At 41.7% G+C, this 13,013-nt stretch overlaps 1 protein-coding gene across 5 annotated transcripts in view; it reads right to left on the reverse strand.

Annotated features, from left to right (window-relative positions):
- Positions 1–13,013, reverse strand: part of IL1R1 (interleukin 1 receptor type 1) — a 98,904-nt gene that overhangs the window by 49,455 nt on the left and 36,436 nt on the right. For all 5 annotated transcript variants that reach the window (XM_069757591.1, XM_069757592.1, XM_069757590.1 and 2 more), the window contains 2 exons: positions 8,758–9,001; positions 5,881–6,064 (listed from right to left, as the gene is read on the reverse strand). In XM_069757591.1, coding sequence (XP_069613692.1) covers positions 5,881–6,064; positions 8,758–9,001 — 428 coding nt within the window. The remainder of the gene's footprint in view (positions 1–5,880; positions 6,065–8,757; positions 9,002–13,013) is intronic.

Here is a 13,013-nt window from a genome sequence, read left to right on the forward strand (position 1 = left end):
TAGTAAATGACACCCCCCCCCTTTGTCACCCCCATAGGTAGGGACAATAAAAAAAAATTAAGAATTTTTTTTTTTTCCACTAAGGTTAGAATAGGGTTAGGGGTAGGGTTAGGGGTAGGGTTAGGGTTAGGGGTAGGGTTAGGGGTAGGGTTAGGGGTAGGGTTAGGGTATTTTCAGCCATTTTAACCCTAAAAAACTTCCTAGAAAACACACAGACTCTGCATAGAAAACTGCATAAAAAAAAGGATCAAAAAAAGGATCAAAAAACGCATCAAAAAAGGACAAAAAAGGACCAAAAAAAGGACCTGCGTTTTCTGCCAAGAGCTGCAGTTTTTTAAAAAACAGTCCTGAAAAAAAAAGGATGGAAATCAGGAACGTGTGAACATACCCTTATGCACATAGAAGTTATTCTGTCCTATTTATTGTTTGCTTCACAATAAAAAGAAAACCAAATATTCACAGTAGTAGGATGTTTACATGAATTGATGCAAACTAAAATAAAAAAAAGTGAAATTCCAGGTTGTGAGGTAGGAAAACACAAAAATGGCAAGGGGGTGAATACTTTTGCAACCACTGTACCTCAGGTTTCCATCTAAGGCCGGCGTCACACACAGCGTAAAACAATACGGTCCGTATATTACGGCCGTAATACGCTGAAAAGTCCTGAAAAAAGTGGTCCGTAGCTCCTCCGTAGGCAGGGTGTGTCAGCGTTTTTTGCGCATGGCATCCTCCGTATGTAATCCGTATGGCATCCGTACTGCGTGGTTTTCTCGCAGGCTAGCAAAACCAACATACCGCTATAGAAGTGATCCATGTGTCCCAAAAAGAAAAGAAAATATATATATACTGTATATATATATATATATATATATATATATATATATATATATATATATATATGTCAGTAGACACATATATTAGAGAGAAAAGCCGGTAATTCAGTGCGGTGTACAGTAAAATCACACTGACAGCTTACAGTAGAATAGGTAGAATAAATGTGTACACATAGAATAGGTATATATATATATATATATATGTCAGTGAGACACATATATGTATATATATTAATATTTATTCCAGCGCTATACAGCTTGAAAGCCGGTAATTCAATTACCGGCTTTTTCTTTCTCCTTCCTAAAACCCGACATGATTTGAGACATGGTTTACATACAGTAAACCATGTCTTCTCTCCATTTTTTTTGCAGATTCCACACTACTAATGTCAGTAGTGTGTATCTGCAAAATTTGGCCGTTCTAGCTCTTAAAATAAAGGGTTAAATGGCGGAAAAAATTGGCGTGGGCTCCCGCGCAATTTTCTCCGCCAGAGTAGTAAAGCCAGTGACTGAGGGCAGATATTAATAGCCTGGAGAGGGTCCACGGTTATTGGCCCCCCCCTGGCTAAAAATATCTGCCCCCAGCCACCCCAGAAAAGGCACATCTGCAAGATGCGCCTATTCTGGCACTTGGCCACTCTCTTCCCATTCCCCTGTAGCGGTGGGATATGGGGTAATGAAGGGTTAATGCCACCTTGCTATTGTAAGGTGACATTAAGCCTAATTAATAATGGAGAGGCGTCAATTATGACACCTATCCATTATTAATCCAATTGTAGTGATGGGTTAAATAAAACACAAACACATTATTTAAAATTATTTTAATGAAATAAAAACAATGGGTGTTGCAGTATTTTATTCAACGCCCAATCCAGTCACTGAAGACCCTCGTTCTGTGAGTAAAAAAACATAATAAACCAACAATATACTTAACCTCCGCAGATCTGTAACATCCAACGATGTAAATCCTTCTGAAGGGGTTAAAACATTTTGCAGCAAGGAGCTGTGCTAATGCAGGCTGCTCCTCGCTGCAAAACCCCAGGGAATGAGGCTAAAAATAGATCAATGATCTATATTTAGCTTCATTTGCGGTGAGGCGCCCTCTGCTGGCTGTTCATAGATCGTGGGAAATTACCTAGAAAGCCAGGGAGCTTTCTAGGTAATTTCCCACGATCTATGAACAGCCAGCAGAGGGCGCCTCACCGCAAATGAAGCTAAATATAGATCATTGATCTATTTTTAGCCTCATTCCCTGGGGTTTTGCAGCGAGGAGCAGCCTGCATTAGCACAGCTCCTTGCTGCAAAATGTTTTAACCCCTTCAGAAGGATTTACATCGTTGGACGTTACAGATCTGCGGAGGGTAAGTATATTGTTGGTTTATTATGTTTTTTTACTCACAGAACGAGGGTCTTCAGTGACTGGATTGGGCGTTGAATAAAATACTGCAACACCCATTGTTTTTATTTCATTAAAATAATTTTAAATAATGTGTTTGTGTTTTATTTAACCCTTCACTACAATTGGATTAATAATGGATAGGTGTCATAATTGACGCCTCTCCATTATTAATTAGGCTTAATGTCACCTTACAATAGCAAGGTGGCATTAACCCTTCATTACCCCATATCCCACCGCTACACGGGAATGGGAAGAGAGTGGCCAAGTGCCAGAATAGGCGCATCTTGCAGATGTGCCTTTTCTGGGGTGGCTGGGGGCAGATATTTTTAGCCAGGGGGGGGGCCAATAACCGTGGACCCTCTCCAGGCTATTAATATCTGCCCTCAGTCACTGGCTTTACTACTCTGGCGGAGAAAATTGCGCGGGAGCCCACGCCAATTTTTTCCGCCATTTAACCCTTTATTTTAAGAGCTAGAACGGCCAAATTTTGCAGATACACACTACTGACATTAGTAGTGTGGAATCTGCAAAAAAAATGGAGAGAAGACATGGTTTACTGTATGTAAACCATGTCTCAAATCATGTCGGGTTTTAGGAAGGAGAAAGAAAAAGCCGGTAATTGAATTACCGGCTTTCAAGCTGTATAGCGCTGGAATAAATATTAATATATATACATATATGTGTCTCACTGACATATATATATATATATACCTATTCTATGTGTACACATTTATTCTACCTATTGGACTGTAAGCTGTCAGTGTGATTTTACTGTACACCGCACTGAATTACCGGCTTTTCTCTCTAACACCGCTGCGTATTTCTCGCAAGTCACACTGCTTGTCCGTGTGTAATCCGTATTTTTCACGCTTCCATAGACTTTCATTGGCGTATTTCTTGCGCAGTACGGTGACAAACGCAGCATGCTGCGATTTTGTACGGCCGTAGAAAGCCGTATAATACTGATCAGTAAAATACGGCAAATAGGAGCAGGGGCATAGAGAATAATTGTGCCGTATTTTTTGCGAGTTTTACGGACGTAGATTCTGCGCTCTTACGTCCGTAAAACTCGCAAGTGTGACGCCGGCCTAAGTGTAAAAAAAAAAACCATGCAATTCAGGAATCCCCCTCCAATGGAATCATTCGCTATAATGACTCTGTCTAGCCTCTCATTCCCTGACAAAGGCTTGCACCGAAATGTGCTTAGAAGCTGAAGCCACTTAATCATCCTTTATATAGAATATTCTTTATATACTCATCCAATTTCACAGTTTTGGGCAACTCCTGCTCCGATAGTACGTAGTTGCAACATATGTTGGTTGTTATCGATTGCTTGTTATTATGCTTATCATCTAATAACTTTGTTTTTGTGTATGTCATACTTTGCTTACATAGTGTTTATGACATTTTTGTATAATACATAAATATGCTGTTATTTTGACAGGTATTATTGTACCCATACAATTTTACTTGGCTTACACTACATTGCATGCCTATTATGATATTTTAAGTCCTGGAACTGTTTTTGTCTCCAGTTGCTGGGTTTGCTACGCATTTGTGTATGACTTACTGTTTTTTAATGATTTTTTTGTATATGTATTGGTCTATAAAAAAGTTCTATTTTTGTTGTTGGATATTATTTGCATGTGTTTTTTGTCTGACTAGTTCAAGACAAGTCACTGGTGGCTTCATATTGCAGCAAACACTTTGACAGATAGGTATATCCCTATAAACAGCCTATTTAGAGAGAAAAATGACAATAACTCTAGAGCCAATATCAAACCTTTTAGAGCCTTCACATATGAGTTACGATAAGAAGCCAGACCAGAAACTCCATTTGCAGACGTGTGTTTCAAGGTTGCCCCTCATCAGTGTAAAGGAGGTAATCAAGTTGACTGAAGTGAGAGGTCTCTGACAGAAGGTGTAAGGGATTGTTCAGTGTCAAGTTCCCGCCTCTGCACAGGGGGAATCTCCAACCATCTCTGCTGCGGTCTCCCATTCTTCTCCAGCCACAGGGGAGTCTGCTTAGTGGAGACGTCGGTCCCAGCATCTTGCTCAGTCTCACTCTGTGCATAGGGTTACTGCTGCTTTTCCTGCTTCTGCCATTGAAGCCAGTGCTGGGCAGCAGCGAACAGACGCTTTTGGGACTAAGTCCTGCTTTTTCCCTTCTGAGCATGCCCAGGGTGAGATCTCCCGTTGGAGACCGAGGGTCACATGCTCAGATGCTGCAGCGGTTCCCATTGGTCCTCCAGGAAGGTCCTGAAGGTGCAACAGCGTTAACACACGAAGCAGCGCCTACTGCTGTGACCACCAGTACGGTGCCACGCGCCATTAGAGTGCTTCTTTAACCCAAGTCAGGGTGGTTAATGGCGTCCGCCAGTACGGCACAGTTCGCACTCTCGTGCTAACTATTAGTTTTGTTACGTGCGGTACTGCGGCCCTGTGACGCAACAGGGTTCGCTTCCTTCACACAGGGTGAAGTTAACACGTGTGTGTATTCACATTGTACCGCCATATAGTCCGTCATTACTTGGCAGCAGGTTCCATCTCTGCATGGTGGACCCCGGGCTGCGAACGCACCTTATTCTATCTTATTATTTGGTGCGTTCCGCTAGCCCTAACAGGGATAAAGTTTCTTCTTTTAGACAGTACCAAGTTGGCATAATTAATAAGATCTGTTAGTCTAGGGTAGCAGGGCGGGGAAAAGCCACTGCAAATCGGCCTCAAACTAATCATCCTTAACCTCTTCACAACGTAGGACTTATTGGTACATCATAGGTCGTGTCTTGGCACTAGATGAGGGCTCCTGAGCTGAGATTGCATCTTTTACAGCACATGACAGCTGATTCGATCAGCTGTCATGTGCCCCTAACAGCCAAGGGTGGAATTGCGATCCTCCCACGGCTGTTAAATTGTTAAATGCCGCTGTTATTCCAAACAGTAAACAGCGAAACGAAAAAAATATATAAAAACGTCAGAATTACGTTTTTTTGGCAGGCACAACATTGCAATAAAATGCAATAAGAAGCGATCAAAACATCTTATCTACCCCAAAATGGTATCAATAAATACGTCAGCTCGGTGCGCAAAAAATAAGCCCTCACACGGCCCCAGATCTCGAAAAATGGAGACGCTACGGGTTTCGGAAAATGGCACCATTTCGTTTTTAGAAACTTTGGATTTTTTTTTTACCACTTAAACAAAAAAGAATCTGTTCATGTTTTGGTATCTGCAAACTGGTACTGACCTGGAGAATCATAATGGCCGGTCAGTTTTAGCATTGATTGAACAGGAAAAAAAATGACAAAAAAAAATGTGGAATTGCACATTTTTTTGCAATTTCACCGCACTTGGAATTTTTTTTTCCTGTTTTTCAGTACACTATATGGTAAAATCAATGGTGTCGTTCATAAGTACAACTCGTCTTGCAAAAAATAAGCCCTCATATTGCCATATCGACGGAGGTAATGAAAAAGTTATGGCTCTGGGAAAAAGGGGAGCAAAAGACGAAAACGCAGGGGTTAACACATAGCACCTGGCAGGCTTTTCTAAGTAGGTTTTCTCTGCAAAACATATATGACTGCAATAACATAGCCAATCTTTTGTTCATGCTGCCTGTGTTTTGGGGATGAATCCCTATTACAGTACCTTAAACCATTTGACTTTTACGTTCTCGTAGTTGACATAGATGTCTAGGTTAGGACATTCAATTGTATGTGATGGTGCTAAGATTATATCTTGTGGAAACATGACTGAATATTTATAGCAGAGACCATCATCATTGTTAAACACTTCTATTCTCCTTATCTTCTTCATGCAGAATGTTGAGTTCCTGTATGAAAAAGAAGCATTAAATCAGTACCAGCACAAAGTGAAGACAACAGATAGATAGGTAACCCTACTCACTCTAAAACTCATGTAGGTGATCATGATAAATGTCTGTTAAAAAGAAACTCTTTGTGGGGAAGTTGCTGCCTGATCTATTCTGCTACTTTCCCACAGTAGAGTAAGTGAAGTGTTGCATCGTGCCATTCAAATAACTTTTCTCAGCTCTAGTTTAAAGGGAATCTGTCAATAGGATCAGCCCTCTAAATCTGTCTACACAGGCATGTAGGTCACAGAAAATTGAATAACATGATGCCTAGATATCTGCGATATGATGTCTTATTTCTGAAAAGTCCACTTTACTCTTAATGTGTAAATGAGCTGTTAAAGGGAACCTGTCACCCCCAAAATTGATGGTGAGGTAAGCTCACCGTCATCAGGGGCTTATCTACAGCATTCTGTAATGCTGTAGATAAGCCCCCGATGTAACCTGAAAGAGGAGAAAAAGAGGTTAGATTATACTCACCCAGGGGCGGTCCCGCTGCTGGTCAGGTCAAATGGGTCTCTCAGGTCCGCTCCGGCGCCTCCCATGTTCTTTCCATGACGTCCTCTTCTGGTCTTCACGCCGCGGCTCCGGCGCAGGCGTACTTTGTCTGCCCTGTTGAGGGCAAAGGAAAGTACTGCAGTGCGCAGGCGCCAGAAAGGTCAGAGGCGCCCGGCGCCTGCGCACTGCAGTACTTTGCTCTGCCCTCAACAGGGCAGACAAAGTACGCCTGCGCCGGAGCTGAAGACCATAAGAGGACGTCATGGAATGAAGATGGGAGGCGCCGGAGCGGACCTGAAACACACATTTGACCAGACCGCAGCGGGACCGCCCCTGGGTGAGTATAATCTAACGTCTTTTTCTCCTCTTTCAGGTAACATCGGGTGCTTATCTACAGCATTACAGAATGCTGTAGATAAGCCCCTGATGACGGTGAGCTTACCTCACCATCGATTTTGGGGGTGACAGGTTCCCTTTAAGATCTCTGGATCTTAAACATAGATTTAAACATAGCCGGACATAGATCTCCCAGAGAATCTACTTCCAAAGCTTATTTTAAATGAAAACGGGAGATTTCCGTGTGAGACACATAATGACCGAAAATCTGCTCTCCCGATCTCACTGCAGATCTGAGTGTGATTATTAGTAACACAGTACAGCAGTGGTGAATTTTGTCTCATTACAAACACTTTTTGTAAACTCTGACTGTTTCACTTATTCATTCTCGTCTGGACTATTGTAACTCTCTACTAATCGGCCTCCCTCTTGCAAAACTCTCCCCGCTCCAATCTGTCCTGAATGCTGCAGCCAGGATCATATTCCTCACCAACCGTTACACCGATGCCTCTACCCTGTGCCAGTCATTACACTGGCTACCCATCCACTCCAGAATCCAGTACAAAACTACTACCCTCATCCACAAAGCACTCCATGGCTCAGCACCACCCTACATCTCCTCCCTGGTATCAGTCTACCACCCTACCCGTGCCCTCCGCTCCGCTAATGACCTCAGGTTAGCATCCTCAATAATCAGAACCTCCCACTCCCGTCTTCAAGACTTTACACGTGCTGCGCCGATTCTTTGGAATGCACTACCTAGGTTAATACGATTAATCCCCAATCCCCACAGTTTTAAGCGTACCCTAAAAACTCATTTGTTCAGACTGGCCTACCGCCTCAATGCATTAACCTAACGATCCCTGTGTGGCCTATTTATAATAAAAAAAAAAAAAAAAAAAGTTCCTCGCATCATGTTCTCATACACTTTATGCAGTATTAGCCCTCTGTGTCTGTACTGCTACATACTGGTTCATGCAGCATTACATGAACACCTGAGCCTTACACTATAGCTGGTCCGAATAACTAAAGCAATTGTTACCATCCACCTCTCGTGTCTCCCCTTTTCCCCATAGTTTGTAAGCTTGCGAGCAGGGCCCTCACTCCTCCTGGTATCTGTTTTGAACTGTATTTCTGTTATGCTGTAATGTCTATTGTCTGTACAAGTCCCCTCTATAATTTGTAAAGCGCTGCGGAATATGTTGGCGCTATATAAATAAAAATTATTATTATTATTATTATTTTGTAGTTGTACTATAACTCTCTTCTCATAGTGCTGTCGGTTCAGCTATGCCTGGCTGATTACAACTAACACTTCTTCAGCTTCCATCTGACAGCCAGCCAGTGAGGGTGGAGGAGCAATACAGCTCAGCTTGTAGCATTATGAGAGGAGTGCTACAACTGCAGATGTGTTTGTAATGAGACAAAGCTTAATTCTGCTGTAGTGTTGTGATCACACACAGCTCTGTGGGGGAAATATAAAAGAAGGGTCAGTCACTATGTCTCACATTTTTAAAGCTCATTTTCACTTAAGAAAATGAAAAAAAGCTCTAATAATTAGTAGACATTAAAAGAAAACTCTCCATATTAATATTAGTTAGCTAGGGCTAGTATAGGTGCTAGCAGGGTTGTGGAGAGGGCTGCCTGACTCATGATATTCTGTATTAGCCTTACTATCTAAACATTTGTTTTCAACACTTTATTGTTTGTGTCTAACCATTGATATTTCTGCATTTATCATAGAGTATAAATCTCCACCAATGTCTCAAGTTTTGAATAGGCAAGCGTTAACCCTTTATCACTTGGGAACACTCTCTCACCTGAAAATACATTGGTAGAAGCCATTATCCTGTAGATCCACAGGGATAAACTTTAGGTAATTTTCATCTTGGTGAACTCTTGCTTGTCTGTCTGACGTGATTTCTGTTAGCGAGTCGTTTCTTATCCAGGTTACATTGAAGTTATTTTCTTCAAATAAGAAGTACAAGGGGCAGGCAGCATACAAAGGCTCACCGACACTTGCATATTCAATGTCAAACTCCACTCCATAATCGATACAGGACTCTGCAAAATAAATAAAGCAGGAATCGATCATTAAAAACATGAAAAGTCTGGTTTTAGTAAATGTAAAGCTTTGTTTTTAAACAACTTTTGCATAAATTTAAAATCACAAAATACCTGATATTCAGAAGTATGTCATTAATAACAAAAAGAATAAGCTCAGTTACTTTGTGCCCACCATTCTCAGAAAACAAAGCTGTGAAGGCTATAAAATATAAAAGAATTTCAATTTCAATGGGCAACAAGATGCCGAATATGGTGCATACTACACTGGAACAACATAGTGGTGCACCAATTGTCACTATTCCTGTATTGGGAAGTGGGCCCAAGTTTTCTAAAGATTTTCACCCATCCCGATCTAAACATGTGGATCAAATTGAAAATAGTAGCGGCACTACGGGATGAACAAAAATCCTTCATATGCACTTGCTGCTTTGTTCAGATGTAGGGGGCGCAATTCCACAACAAATGAGTAACTACATTCAAACATTAATAGGTGTGTATTCCTTAACGGAGGGTTTGGTACACTGTGGACAACAGGATTTTTTAATCTAGAGGGGGGCCATTAAGGGTACATTTGTATTTAGCAGCACAATATGTAGCAAATTCTATATTATGAGCCACAGTGAGAGGAATCCTTTATTCAGGGTCAGATTGTGGAGCACTTTTATTCAGAGGCACAATGTAGCTCATTTTTTAAATAGGGGCATAGTGTATATGCATAGTGGCACTCAGGAGCAAAGCATATGGCATTTTATATTCTACTACACAGGGTGGGGCATTTTTTATTTAGTAGCTCAGTATGGTGAATACTTTTATTTAGGGATTACAGCAGGAGCATCTACTATATAATTGTCTAAGGGTCACTTCCATCTTTCTTTCTGTCCGTCTGTCTGTCTTTCTTTCTGTCACGGAAATCCCAAGTCGCTGATTGGTCGTGGCAAAACAGCCGCGACCAATCAGCGACGGGCACAGTCCGGCGGCAAAATGGCCACTCCTTACTCCCCGCAGTCAGTGCCCGCTCCATACTCCCCTCCAGTCAGTGCTCACACAGGGTTAATGGCAGCATTAACGGACCGCGTTATGCCGCGGCGTAACGCACTCCGTTAACGCTGCGATTAACCCTGTGTGACCAACTTTTTACTATTGATGCTGCCTATGCATCACAGATACTACGTGTCTGTGCTATATACTACGTGTCTGTGCTATATACTACGTGTCTGTGCTATATTCTACGTGGCTGAGCAATATACTACGCTGCTGGGCAATATACTACGTGGCTGGGCAATATACTACGTGGCTGGGCAATATACTACGTGGCTGTGCTATATACTTGTCTGTGCTATATACTACGTGGCTGGGCAATATACTATGTGGCTGTGTTATATACTACATAGGCTGTGTTATATACTACGTGGGCTGTGTTATATGCTATCTGAGGCAAAAAGCAAAGTAGAAAAAACCACCGCACTGCTGCTATATAGTTGGACCCTGTGGATAACAACCCAAAACTTATCAGAGAGCCAAAAACCTGTACGGGGTGCAGCTTCCAAAGTACAACATAGCAGTCCAATGAAAAAAGAGAAAAATGAAGTGCACTTACCCGTATTGATAATTCACAAAACTTTATTCGGACATAGTACAGGAAAAATGAAGGGAGGGAAGTGAAACAAACGGACAACGGCCGTTTCGTGCCTTAGCACTTCAACGGGTCCTCACACTGAATCGGAAGTGAAGGGGATCTATATCCAAGTCCAGGAAGATCTCCTGACCCTCCCCCTACCTCCGTCAGTGAGGCGATTCAAACACCTGATATTTAAAGTGAACAGTGAACAAATGCTTACACAACAATCATAAAAACAAGTTAAAACAACGCAACAATAACATGGCATCTATACAATAGAAATCAAACGGCTAGTGCTTTACTAAACCCATAGAATTTTAGAGAAACACCGTCATATCTATTCTTTCATTAAGACCGATCGGACCTAAAGCATCCGTGCGCAGGATCCACCTCCCTTCTCTTTGCAACAGCAGGCGTTGTAAATCGCCGCCCTGCCGGGATAGTGTGACCCTTTCCAAGCCTGCAAAACGCAATGTCTGCACATTGCCGTCATGGTGAGTTCTAACATGATTAATAAACCTAGGGACCCCCTTACCTGTTTTTACCGAATGGAAATGTTCTCTTATCCTGATAAAGAGTGGACGAATGGTCTTCCCAATATAAAAGAACCCGCAGGGGCATAGAATCACATACACTATGTGTGTAGATCTACAAGAGATGAATTCCCTTACTGTATGCTGAATGGAACCAACTTTTATGTGTTTTCCCACCAGATGGTAATCACAGAAGTTACACTGCCCACATTTGAAATTCCCTTTAGGGGTACCTGTCATAAGCCAATTTTCTCGACCCGAAGTAAATCTATTACGCACCAAATAGTCTCTAATATTTTTACTTCTGCGGCATGCAAACAAGGGACCTCTTTCAACAACCTCTTTTAAATCCGCATCATGTCTTAAAATCTGCCAATTTTTACGGATCGCTGTTCTAATGACAGCATCCATGGGACCAAATTCAAAGCAGAACACAAATCTTTTATCTTTTTTTCTTTTGTCTATCCCTAGATTTGTCTTTCACATCTACTGCCCTTTCTAAAGCCTTATCCAGGATGGGCTGTGGATAACTTCGCTGTACAAACCTAGTATATAAATCCTCAGATTGCTGTTTAAACCCCATTTCATTACTGTTAATCCTTTTCACCCGTAAGAACTGACTGAATGGTAACGCTTGTTTTGTATAGATGGGATGTGCACTATGATAATGTAACAGGGAGTTGGTAGATGATGGCTTTCGGTGTACTTCGGTGTACATGCAACCCTCAATTATCTGTAGTCTGACATCTAAAAATACCAACTCATCCCCCCCGAACTGGGAGGTGAAACGCATGTTCATAGTGTTGGAGGTTTCCAGGTACTCCACGAATTGCGTGAAAGTATCCTGGGGTCCCTCCCACACTATGAAAATGTCGTCCACAAATCTGGCGAAGAATTTAATATGTTTAAGAAAAGGATTTTTCACCGAATAAACGAATTCTTCTTCAAATTTAGCTAGAAATAAATTTGCTAAAGTGCAAGCTACTGGAGTGCCCATGGCTACTCCTTCAATTTGTTTAAACCAAGTGTTATCAAATTGAAATGCATTATGTTCCAGAATGTAGGACAACCCCTCACAAATGAAGGAAATCGTATTGATGCCTGTAGGGGTATTTTCTAAGATACTTCTGATAGTGTCCACACTTAATTTTTGAGGGATTCTGGTGTAGAGACTTTCGATGTCAATAGATGCCAGGTGAAAATCTTCCTGCCACACGAAGTTCTTTAGTGTGCCCAAAAAATCTCCAGTATCCCTAACATACGAGGGTATGTCCTGTAAAAGAGGGCGTAACAGCCAATCAAGATAGGCAGATAATGGTTCAGTGATGGATCCCACCCCGGACACGATAGGCCGACCGGGGGGATAAACCAAAGACTTGTGTACCTTTGGGACATGGTACCAATGAGGTTTTCTGGGGTATTCAGGAAATAATTTGTTAGCTTGTTTTTCTGAAAAAACTCTCTTTTCAACATTATGTCTCAAGAGGGAGCGTAAGATACCCTTAAATTTGGATGTCGGATCTCCTTTTAATTTCTCGTATGTCTTTGGGTCAGATAATTGTCTTAATGCCTCTTTTTTGTAATACTCCTTAGTTAATAAAACTATATTTCCCCCTTTGTCTGCGGAACGCACAATCGTATCTGTCCAACCTTGTATCTCTCTGAGCGCCCGTAATTCCCCTGTAGATAAATTATCGGGGGATTTTTTATACACCAGGGTTTCAACATCTTTTAAAACTTGAGTTTCAAAAATATCTACAAGGTTGCCCGGAGATGTCTGCGGCATGTACGTCGATTTTACTCCTCCGGTAAAGGGGAGGCTAATAGTTTCTTTTTGGGGAGCAACAGAAATAGTAGG

Source organism: Ranitomeya imitator, chromosome 3 (genome assembly GCF_032444005.1).
Source record: "Ranitomeya imitator isolate aRanImi1 chromosome 3, aRanImi1.pri, whole genome shotgun sequence".
Lineage (NCBI taxonomy): Eukaryota > Metazoa > Chordata > Amphibia > Anura > Dendrobatidae > Ranitomeya > Ranitomeya imitator.